Here is a 12,729-nt window from a genome sequence, read left to right as displayed (position 1 = left end):
ACTACCCTTTCTAATCAACCCACCTCCCACTCTTCTCATGCCACAAGCATCTTTTGCGCAATCCATCACTGATTCCCTAAATACATCCCATTCCTCCCCCACTCCCCTTACTTCCATTGTTCTCACCTTTTTCCATTCTGTACTCAGTCTCTCCTGGTACTTCCTCACACAGGTCTCCTTCTCAAGCTCACTTACTCTCACCACCCTCTTCACCCCAACATTCACTCTTCTTTTCTGAAAACCCATACAAATCTTCACCTTAGCCTCCAGAAGATAATGATCAGACATCCCTCCAGTTGCACCTCTCAGCACATTAACATCCAAGTGAATGTAGGTTTGAGGCAGGGGTGTGTGATGTCTCCATGGTTGTTTAATTTGTTTATGGATGGGTTGTTAGGGAGGTAAATGCAAGAGTTTTGGAAAGAGGGGCAAGTATGAAGTCTGTTGGGGATGAGAGAGCTTGGGAAGTGAGTCAGTTGTTGTTCGCTGATGATACAGCGCTGGTGGCTGATTCATGTGAGAAACTGCAGAAGCTGGTGACTGAGTTTGGAAAAGTGTGTGGAAGAAGAAAGTTAAGAGTAAATGTGAATAAGAGCAAGGTTATTAGGTACAGTAGGATTGAGGGTCAAGTCAATTGAGAGGTGAGTTTGAATGGAGAAAAACTGGAGGAAGTGAAGTGTTTTAGATATCTGGGAGTGGATCTGGCAGCGGATGGAACCATGGAAGCGGAAGTGGATCATAGGGTGGGGGAGGGGGCGAAAATCCTGGGGGCCTTGAAGAATGTTTGGAAGTCGAGAACATTATCTCTGAAAGCAAAAATGGGTATGTTTGAAGGAATAGTGGTTCCAAGAATGTTGTATGGTTGCGAGGCGTGGGCTATGGATAGAGTTGTGCGCAGGAGGATGGATGTGCTGGAAATGAAATGTTTGAGGACAATGTGTGGTGTGAGGTGGTTTGATCGAGTGAGCAACGTAAGGGTAAGAGAGATGTGTGGAAATAAAAAGAGCGTGGTTGAGAGAGCAGAAGAGGGTGTTTTGAAGTGGTTTGGGCACATGGAGAGGATGAGTGAGGAAATATTGACCAAGAGGATATATATGTCGGAGGTGGAGGGAACAAGGAGAAGAGGGAGACCAAATTGGAGGTGGAAAGATGGAGTGAAAAAGATTTTGTTTGATCGGGGCCTGAACATGCAGGAGGGTGAAAGGAGGGCAAGGAAGAGAGTGAATTGGAGCGATGTGGTATACCGGGGTTGACGTGCTGTCAGTGGATTGAAGCAAGGCATGTGAAGCGTCTGGGGTAAACCATGGAAAGCTGTGTAGGTATGTATATTTGCGTGTGTGGACGGATGTATATACATGTGTATGGGGGGGGTTGGGCCATTTCTTTCGTCTGTTTCCTTGCGCTACCTTGCAAACGCGGGAGACAGCGACAAAGTATAATAAAAAAAAAAAGTTTGTTGAGTATTCCTGGTAAATTATATGGGAGGGTATTGATTGAGAGGGTGAAGGCATGTACAGAGCATCAGATTGGGGAAGAGCAGTGTGGTTTCAGAAGTGGTAGAGGATGTGTGGATCAGGTGTTTGCTTTGAAGAATGTATGTGAGAAATACTTAGAAAAGCAAATGGATTTGTATGTAGCATTTATGGATCTGGAGAAGGCATATGATAGAGTTGATAGAGATGCTCTGTGGAAGGTATTAAGAATATATGGTGTGGGAGGAAAGTTGTTAGAAGCAGTGAAAAGTCTTTATCGAGGATGTAAGGCATGTGTACGTGTAGGAAGAGAGGAAAGTGATTGGTTCTCAGTGAATGTAGGTTTGCGGCATGGGTGTGTGATGTCTCCATGGTTGTTTAATTTGTTTATGGATGGGGTTGTTAGGGAGGTAAATGCAAGAGTTTTGGAAAGAGGGGCAAGTATGAAGTCTGTTGTGGATGAGAGAGCTTGGGAAGTGAGTCAGTTGTTGTTCGCTGATGATACAGCGCTGGTGGCTGATTCATGTGAGAAACTGCAGAAGCTGGTGACTGAGTTTGGTAAAGTGTGTGGAAGAAGAAAGTTAAGAGTAAATGTGAATAAGAGCAAGGTTATTAGGTACAGTAGGGTTGAGGGTCAAGTCAATTGGGAGGTGAGTTTAAATGGAGAAAAACTGGAGGAAGTGAAGTGTTTTAGATATCTGGGAGTGGATCTGGCAGCGGATGGAACCATGGAAGCGGAAGTGGATCATAGGGTGGGGGAGGGGGCGAAAATTCTGGGGGCCTTGAAGAATGTGTGGAAGTCGAGAACATTATCTCGGAAAGCAAAAATGGATGTGTTTGAAGGAATAGTGGTTCCAACAATGTTGTATGGTTGCGAGGCATGGGCTATGGATAAAGTTGTGCGCAGGAGGATGGATGTGCTGGAAATGAGATGTTTGAGGAGAATGTGTGGTGTGAGGTGGTTTGATCGAGTGAGTAACGTAAGGGTAAGAGAGATGTGTGGAAATAAAAAGAGCGTGGTTGAGAGAGCAGAAGAGGGTGTTTTGAAGTGGTTTGGGCACATGGAGAGAATGAGTGAGGAAAGATTGACCAAGAGGATATATGTGTCGGAGGTGGAGGGAACGAGTAGAAGTGGGAGACCAAATTGGAGGTGGAAAGATGGAGTGAAAAAGATTTTGTGTGATCGGGGCCTGAACATGCAGGAGGGTGAAAGGAGGGCAAGGAATAGAGTGAATTGGAGCGATGTGGTATACCGGGGTTGACGTGCTGTCGGCGGATTGAATCAGGGCATGTGAAGCGTCTGGGGTAAACCATGGAAAGCTGTGTAGGTATGTATATTTGCGTGTGTGGACGTATGTATATACATGTGTATTGGGGGGGGGGGGTTGGGCCATTTCTTTCGTCTGTTTCCTTGCGCTACCTCGCAAACGCGGGAGACAGCGACAAAGTATAATGATAAAAAAAATAAAATATATATATATATATATATATATTCATATCTTATCATACTTTTTCGCTGTCTCCCGCGTTAGCGAGGTAGCGCAACGAAACATACGATAAAATGGCCCAACCCACCCACATCGTGTATATACTGTTACGAACATGTCCGCGTGTGCCCACATGTTCGTGTATATAACGTGTGTGTGTCCTTGTGTCTAGAGGTGTCTTCCTCTGAGAATGGCTCGGAGCTTCTGTTCCCACCAAGCATTACGCTTAATGATTTAATTTTGAAGCCAGATGGTCATTTGTCCTTGAGCTGTCAATCAAGAGGAGTGTGAGCTGCCCAGAATGTGCGTCGCTAGAATACCCCAACCAATCACAAGTGCTCTGAGTCCCATAGCCAATCAAGGATGGCGTTATAGCTAGCAGGGCGGAGACTCGTCTTTGTAATATATACCCATGACACCCGCTGAGATCCCTCTTTCTCTAGCCCAGCGAGGTAAGTGGTCCTCCCCTTCTGTAAGCCTGTAAGCCCAGCTGTGCTGTAAGCCGTTACTGCTGTAAGCCCGTTACCCGAGTGCTGTGCTGTATGCCCATTACTACTGTGTCACGTCAGGTTTAACTAAGTGTAACGATGATGTTTACAGTGTCACGTCTGGTCTAACTAAGTGTAATGTTATCGAACAAAGTGTTATAAAGGAAAGAAATCTCCTGGCTCGAAATCTTATCTGGAATGTTAACTCATGTTCAAATGTTAACTCATGTTCAGTGTTAACCCATGTTCAATGTTAACCCATGTTCAGTGTTAACTCATGTTCAATTTTAACTCATGTTCAATGTTATCTCTTGCACAATGTTAGCTCATGTTCGATGTTAACTCATGTTCAATGTTAAACTCATGTTCAGTGTTAACGTCAATGATTCATTCCTGATTTATGTGCTTATCTTTGTACACTTCAATTCTTTTTCATTATAAGTAGATTTAATGTGATGCTGGTCTTTAATTTAATCCCATAACTTTATGATAGCATTATCCTGTTGTGAGACATAACAAATCTAATGTCCTTGCAAGACAAGGATCAGTATAGTACTTGTAACACCTATATGTCACTGGCGACCTTGCCCCAACAAGTATTGAGTTCGTAATAAGACATACACGTCCACACACATATATACATACCTATACATCTCAAAATATACATATATATACACACACAGACATATACATATATACACATGTACATAATTCATATTGTCAGCCCTTATTCATTCCCGTTGCCTTCCCGCATGCCTACACACATGAAATAACAACCCCCTCCCCCTGCATGTGTGCGAGATAGCGCTAGGAAAGAACAACAAAGGCCACATTCATTCACACTCAGTCTCTAGCTGTCATCTATAATGCGCCGAAATCACAGCTCCCTTTCTACATCCAGGCCCCATTACTACATGACAGCTAGAGACTGAGTGTGAAAGAATAGGGCCTTTGTTGTCTTCCTAGCGCTACCTCGCGCACATGAGGGGGGGGAGGGGGTTGTTATTTCATGTGTGGCGAGGTGGCGATGGAAATGAATAAAGGCAGACAGTATGAATTATGTACATGTTTATATATGTATATGTCTGCGTGTATATATATGCATACGTCGAGATGTATAGGTATGTATATTTGCATGTGTGGACGTGTATGTATATACATGTGTATGTGGGTGGGTTGGGCCATTCTTTCGTCTGTTTCCTTGCGCTACCTCGCTAACGCAGGAAACAGCGACAAAGCAAAATAGATAAAATAAATCTTTTTCTGAACTGACGCAGACTCACCATCGGCCACTGCAACAGGCGAAGAGATAGAGAAGCGGTCCAGAAATAATGAGGCCAACAAAGATTGCCAGCCATGTCCATTTGTGGAAGGGGAAGGCCAGTGCTTGCCATCGGGGCAACGGAGGTTCCATGCGGGCCAGGAAACGCATCGTCTGTGTAGATATAAAACTACTTTATGATCATTATAGTGTATACAGATAAGAGATCAAAATTCGTAATAATATAGCTCTAGCAATGCGATATATGGAACACAACGTGAGCTGAGTACACTGGAAAGTAACTTCCTAAAACGAGGCCCCGTAGACAGGGTTTCAACTTATAATACAAATTATACAGATAAATAAAACGGGCAAACGAATATATTATTTGGCTCTACGCTACCTCATATACCGACCTTAAACTCTTACATACAGCTCTCCTAAGGATTCGTATTTTGCATAGTGTTTAATCTTTTCATCCTGTAATGAAAATTATGAACAAATCTGAATCGATTGTTTGAACTTTCTTGTCCTTTTCTCGAATTTTTACTTTCATATCACCAACATACATAAGAGAGATCTGAGCTACACCTGAGACTCTGATATATGTAAAAAAAATTCTTTAAGTTTTTATTAAACATGACTCGACTCACCTCTTAGCTCATCTTCATTATGACAAGAGACTAATCCTCATACAACGTTGAACTCTACGTCATGTGTAGTTGCTGACCATACAACTGTACAATGTGAAGTGAATTCTTGATTAGTGTGACGCAATGTTTATTTTCTACCGGTTGATCAGTCATGACGCACAGCATTGGTAACCACCAACATCTGTACCAACTTCTATCGTAAACCTTCCTACGTCATTTACACGAAACAGCAATGCTCAAGATCGACAGCTGAAGCCTCCATACTGAATGAAATAAGACGTTTTTTCCTAACATCTTTAACTCATGCGTCATTTCGTCTATTTCCTTGCGATATACATATTATATATCATATATATATTTTGCTTTGTCGCTGTCTCCCGCGAAAGAAATGGCCCAAGCCACCCCCATACACAATGTATATACATACACGTCTACACACGCAGATATACATACCTATACATCTCAATGTACATATATATATACACAGATACATACATATATACCCATACACACAATTCACACTGTCTGCCTTTATTCATTCCCATCACCACCTCGACACACATAGAATACCATCCCCCCTCCCCCCTCATGTGTGCGAGGTAGCACTAGGAAAAGACAACAAAGGCCCCATTCGTTCACACTCAGTCTTTAGCTGTCATGCAATAATGCCCGAAACCACAGCTCCCTTTCCACATCCAGGCCCCACACAACTTTCCATGGTTTACCCCAGACGCTTCACATGCCCTGATTCAATCCACTGATAGCACGTCAACCCCGGTATACCACATCGATCCAATTCACTCTATTCCTTGCCCTCCTTTCACCCTCCTGCATGTTCAGGCCCCGATCACACAAAATCTTTTTCACTCCATCTTTCCACCTCCAATTTGGTCTCCCACTTCTCGTTCCCTCCACCTCCGACACATATATCCTCTTGGTCAATCTTTCCTCACTAATTCTCTCCATGTGCCCAAACCATTTCAAAACACCCTCTTCTGCTCTCTCAACCACGCTCTTTTTATTTCCACACATCTCTATTACCCTTACATTACTTACTCGATCAAAGCACCTCACACCACACATTGTCCTCGAACATCTCATTTTCAGCACATCCACCCTCCTGCGCACAACTCTATCCATAGCCCACGCCTCGCAACCATACATCATTGTTGGAACCACTATTCCTTCAAACATACCCATTTTTGCTTTCCGAGATAATGTTATCGACTTCCACACATTCTTCAAGGCTCCCAGGATTTTCGCCCCCTCCCCCATCCTATGTTTCACTTCCGCTTCCATGGTTCCATCCGCTGCCAGATCCACTCCCAGATATCTAAAACACTTCACTTCCTCCAGTTTTTTTCCATTCAAACTTACCTCCCAATTGACTTGACCCTCAACCCTACTGTACCTAATAACCTTGCTCTTATTCACATTTACGCTTAACTTTCTTCTTTCACACACTTTACCAAACTCAGTCACCAGCTTCTGCAGTTTCTCACATGAATCAGCCACCAGCGCTGTATCATCAGCGAACAACAACTGACTCACTTCCCAAGCTTTCTCATCCACAACAGACTTCATACTTGCCCCTCTTTCCAAAACTCTTGCATTTACCTCCCTATCAACCCCATCCATAAACAAATTAAACAACCATCGAGACATCACACACCCCTGCCGCAAACCTACATTCACTGAGAACCAATCACTTTCCTCTCTTCCTACACGTACACATGCCTTTCATCCTCGATAAAAACTTTTCACTGCTTCTAACAACTTGCCTCCCACACCATATATTCTTAATACCTTCCACAGAGCATCTCTATCAACTCTATCATATGCCTTCTCCAGATCCATAAATGCTACATACAAATCCATTTGCTTTTCTAAGTATTTCTTACATACATTCTTCAAAGCAAACACCTGATCCACACATCCTCTACCACTTCTGAAACCACACTGCTCTTCCCCAATCTGATGCTCTGTACATGCCTTCACCCTCTCAATCAATACCCTCCCATATAATTTACCAGGAATACTCAACAAACTTATACCTCTGTAATTTGAGCACTCACCCATATTCCCTTTGGCTTTGTACAATGGCACTATGCACGCATTCCGCCAATCTCAGGCACCTCACCATGAGTCATACATACATTAAATAACCTTACCAACCAGTCAACAATACAGTCACCCCCTTTTTTAATAAATTCCACTGCAATACCATCCAAACCTGCTGCCTTGCCTGTGATTGCATGTGATTGTTTGGACAATCATATGTTTACCAAATTGCGTCCTAGCTTCGTCTCTTCGATGTATATCAACTGACTGTTATATTTCTCTCTTTTGTCTCCCCTGATGATGTGATTATTACACGAATGTGCACTTGGGAACTTCTCGTGTTTCATTTTCCCCGTGGACTCATAAGAATATCTTGATCACGCGCAAAATTGTGATCCTTTCCAATATATATATATATATATATATATATATATATATATATATATATATATATATATATATATATATATATATATATATATATATATATGTGTGTGTGTGTGTGTGTGTGTGTGTGTGTGTTTATTTATTTTGCTTTTTCGCTGTCTCCCGCGTCAGCGAGGTAGCGCAAGGAAACAGAATAAAGAATGGCCCAACCCACCCACATACACATGTATATACATACATGTCCACACACGCACATATGCATACCTATACTTCTCAACGTATACATATATATACACACAGAGATATGGATAAAGTTGTACGCAGGAGGGTGGATGCGTTAGAAATGAGATGTTTGAGGACAATATATGGTGTGAGGTGGTTGGATCGAGTAAGTAATGTAAGGGTAAGAGAGATGTGTGGAAATAGAAAGAGTGTGGTTGACAGAGCAGAAGAGGGTGTTTTCTAATGGTTTGGTCACATGGAGAGAATGAGTGAGGAAAGATTGACCAAGAGGATATATGTGTCAGAGATGGAAGGAACGAGGAGAAGTGGGAGACCAAATTGGAGGTGGAAAGATGGAGTGAAAAAGATTTTGTGTGATCGGGGCCTGAACATGCAGGAGGGTGAAAGGCGTGCAAGGAATAGAGTGAATTGGAACGATGTGGTATTCCGGAGTCGACGTGCTGTCAATGGATTGAACTAGGGTATGTGAAGCGTCTGGGGTAAACCATGGAAAGTTCTGTGGGGCCTGGATATGGAAAGGGAGCTGTGGTTTCGATGCATTAATACAGGACAGCTAGAGAATGAGTGTGAACGAATGGAGCCATTGTTGTCTTTTCCTAGCGCTACCTCGCACACATGAGGGGGGAGGGGGTTGCTATTCCATGTGTGGCGAGGTGGCGATGGGAATAAATAGAGGCAGACAGTATGAATTATGTACATGCGTATATATGTTTATGTCTGTGTGTCTATATATATGTGCAGATTGAGATGTATAGGTATGTTTATTGGCGTGTGTGGACGTGCATGTATATACATGTGTATATGGGTGAGTTGAGCCATTCTTTCTTCTGTTCCTTTGCGCTACCTCGCTAACGCGGGAGACAGCGACGAGGCAAGTAAAAAAAAAAAACAGAAATATATATATATATATATATATATAGGTACAGTAGGGGTGAGGGTCAAGTCAATTGGGAGGTGAGTTTGAATGGAGAAAAACTGGAGGAAGTGAAGTGTTTTAGATATCTGGGAGTGGATCTGTCAGCGGATGGAACCATGGAAGCGGAAGTGGATCATAGGGTGGGGGAGGGGGCGAAAATTTTGGGAGCCTTGAAAAATGTGTGGAAGTCGAGAACATTATCTCGGAAAGCAAAAATGGGTATGTTTGAGGGAATAGTGGTTCCAACAATGTTGTATGGTTGCGAGGCGTGGGCTATGGATAGAGATGTGCGCAGGAGGATGGATGTGCTGGAAATGAGATGTTTGAGGACAATGTGTGGTGTGAGGTGGTTTGATCGAGTAAGTAACGTAAGGGTAAGAGAGATGTGTGGAAATAAAAAGAGCGTGGTTGAGAGAGCAGAAGAGGGTGTTTTGAAATGGTTTGGGCACATGGAGAGAATGAGTGAGGAGAGATTGACCAAGAGGATATATGGGTCGGAGGTGGAGGGAACGAGGAGAAGAGGGAGACCAAATTGGAGGTGGAAAGATGGAGTGAAAAAGATTTTGTGTGATCGGGGCCTGAACATGCAGGAGGGTGAAAGGAGGGCAAGAAATAGAGTGAATTGGAGTCATGTGGTATACAGGGGTTGACGTGCTGTCAGTGGATTGAAGCAAGGCATGTGAAGCGTCTGGGGTAAACCATGGAAAGCTGTGTAGGTATGTATATTTGCGTGTGTGGACGTGTGTATGTACATGTGTATGGGGGGGGGGGTTGGGCCATTTCTTTCGTCTGTTTCCTTGCGCTACCTCGCAAACGCGGGAGACAGCGACAAAGTATAAAAAAAAAAAAAAAAAAAAAAAAATATATATATATATATATATATATATATATATATATATATATATATATATATATATATATATATATATATATGGGATAGGGGAGAAAGAATACTTCCCAATTATTCCCTGCGTGTCATAGAAGGCAACTAAAAGGGAAGGCAGCGGGGGGCTGGAAATCCTCCCCTCTCGTTTTTTTTTTGTATTTTCCAAAGGAAGGAACAGAGAAGGGGGCCAGGTGAGGATATTCCCTGAAAGGTCCAGTCCTCTGTTCAACGCTACCTCGCTAATGCGGAAAAATGGCAAATAGTATGAAAGAAAATGATATATATATACATGTATATATTTTTTTTTTTTTTTTTTTTTTCATACTATTCGCTATTTCCCGCAATAGCGAGGTAGCGTTAAGAACAGAGGACTGGGCCTTTGAGGGAATATCCTCACCTGGACCTCTCCTCTGTTCCTTCTTTTGGAAAAAAAAAAAAAAAAAAAACGAGAGGGGAGGATTTCCAGCCCCCCGCTCCCTTCCCTTTTTAGTCGCCTTCTACGACACGCAGGGAATACGTGGGAAGTATTCTTTCTCCCCTATCCCATATATATATATATATATATATATATATATATATATATATATATATATATATATATATATATATATATATATATATATATTTTTTTTTTTTTTTTTTTTATACTTTGTCGCTGTCTCCCGCGTTTGCGAGGTAGCGCAAGGAAACAGACGAAAGAAATGGCCCAACCCCCCCCCCCCCATACACATGTACATACACACGTCCACACACGCAAATATACATACCTACACAGCTTTCCATGGTTTACCCCAGACGCTTCACATGCCTTGCTTCAATCCACTGACAGCACGTCAACCCCTGTATACCACATGACTCCAATTCACTCTATATATATATATATATATATATATATATATATATATATATATATATATATATATATATATATATATATATATATATATATATATATATATATATATTTATATATATATATATGAAAAATTGTAAGAAATAATTTAGCCTGAAATGAAATGAAAAAATGAATGTCACATAATGGTTCAACCTCTGGCTATGGAAAAAGGAAATGTATAATTTATTTACACAAACGTCAATAGTAGTTCTCATCAATTTAACCACTGTATCAATAAGCTTCAATGTCTAAGCTACATTTTTTCCAATTTCACTATTTTCTTGTCAAAGCACCATGTATGAAAACTATCACTCCAGTAACACAACTATAAACATTTACTTCCCCTTTAAAAAAGTTCAATTTTCATATGTATATATATGTATATGTGTGTGTGTGTGTATATGTGCGTATGTGTGTGTATGTATATATATATATGTATATGTATATATATATTATCCCTGGGGATAGGGGTGAAAGAATACTTCCCACGCATTCCTCGTGTGTCGTAGAAGGCGACTAGAGGGGACGGGAGCGGGGGGCCAGAAATCCTCCCCTCCTTGTATTTTTTTTTAACTTTCTAAAATGGGAAACAGAAGAAGGAGTCACGCGGGGAGTGTTCATCCTCCTCGAAGACTCAGACTGGGGTGTCTAAATGTGTGTGGATGTAACCAAGATGTGAAAAAAGGAGAGATAGGTAGTATGTTTGAGGAAAGGAACCTGGATGTTTTGGCTCTGAGTGAAACGAAGCTCAAGGGTAAAGGGGAAGAGTGGTTTTGGAATGTCTTAGGAGTAAAGTCAAGGGTTAGTGAGAGGACAAGAGCAAGGGAAGGAGTAACAGTACTCCTGAAACAGGAGTTGTGGGAGTATGTGATAGAATGTAAGAAAGTAAATTCTCGATTAATATGGGTAAAACTGAAAGTTGATGGAAAGAGATGGGTGATTATTGGTGCATATGCACCTGGGCATGAGAAGAAAGATCATGAGAGGCAAGTGTTTTGGGAGCAGCTGAATGAGTGTGTTAGTGGTTTTGATGCACGAGACCGGGTTATAGTGATGGGTGATTTGAATGCAAAGGTGAGTAATGTGGCAGTTAAGGGAATAATTGGTATACATGGGGTGTTCAGTGTTGTAAATGGAAACGGTGAAGAGCTTGTAGATTTATGTGCTGAAAAAGGACTGATGATTGGGAATACCTGGTTTAAAAAGCGAGATATACATAAGAATACGTATGTAAGTAGGAGAGATGGCTAGAGAGCGTTATTGGATTACGTGTTAATTGACAGGTGCGCGAAAGAGAGACTTTTGGATGTTAATGTGCTGAGAGGTGCAACTGGAGGGATGTCTGATCATTATCTTGTGGAGGCTAAAGTGAAGATTTGTATGGGTTTTCAGAAAAGAAGAGTGAATGTTGGGGTGAAGAGGGTGGTGAGAGTAAGTGAGCTTGGGAAGGAGACTTGTGTGAGGAAGTACCAGGAGAGACTGAGTACAGAATGGAAAAAGGTGAGAACAATGGAATTAAAGGGAGTGGTGGAGGAATGGGATGTATTTAGGGAATCAGTGATGGATTGCGCAAAAGATGCTTGTGGCATGAGAAGAGTGGGAGGTGGGTTGATTAGAAAGGGTAGTGAGTGGTCGGATGAAGAAGTAAGATTATTAGTGAAAGAGAAGAGAGAGGCATTTGGAAGATTTTTGTAGGGAAAAAATGCAATTGAGTGGGAGATGTATAAAAGAAAGAGACAGGAGGTCAAGAGAAAGGTGCAAGAGGTGAAAAAGAGTTCAAATGAGAGTTGGGGTGAGAGAGTATCATTAAATTTTAGGGAGAATAAAAAGATGTTCTGGAAGGAGGTAAATAAAGTGCGTAAGACATGGGAGCAAATGCGAACTTCAGTGAAGGGCGCAAATGGGGAGGTGATAACAAGTAGTGGTGATGTGAGAAGGAGATGGAGTGAGTATTTTGAAGGTTTGTTGAATGTGTTTGAT

At 41.8% G+C, this 12,729-nt stretch overlaps 1 protein-coding gene across 1 annotated transcript in view; it reads right to left on the bottom strand.

Annotated features, from left to right (window-relative positions):
- The window catches only part of LOC139747131 (ionotropic receptor 21a-like), a 199,244-nt gene that overhangs the window by 30,245 nt on the left and 156,270 nt on the right, over window positions 1-12,729 (bottom strand). Inside the window, exon 5 of the mRNA XM_071659047.1 lies at window positions 4,731-4,882. Within this exon, the coding sequence (XP_071515148.1) occupies window positions 4,731-4,882 (152 nt within the window). The remainder of the gene's footprint in view (window positions 1-4,730; window positions 4,883-12,729) is intronic.

Source organism: Panulirus ornatus, chromosome 67 (genome assembly GCF_036320965.1).
Source record: "Panulirus ornatus isolate Po-2019 chromosome 67, ASM3632096v1, whole genome shotgun sequence".
In the NCBI taxonomy this organism is placed as follows: Eukaryota; Metazoa; Arthropoda; class Malacostraca; order Decapoda; family Palinuridae; genus Panulirus; species Panulirus ornatus.
This window is presented reverse-complemented; position numbering and strand designations above follow the sequence as displayed.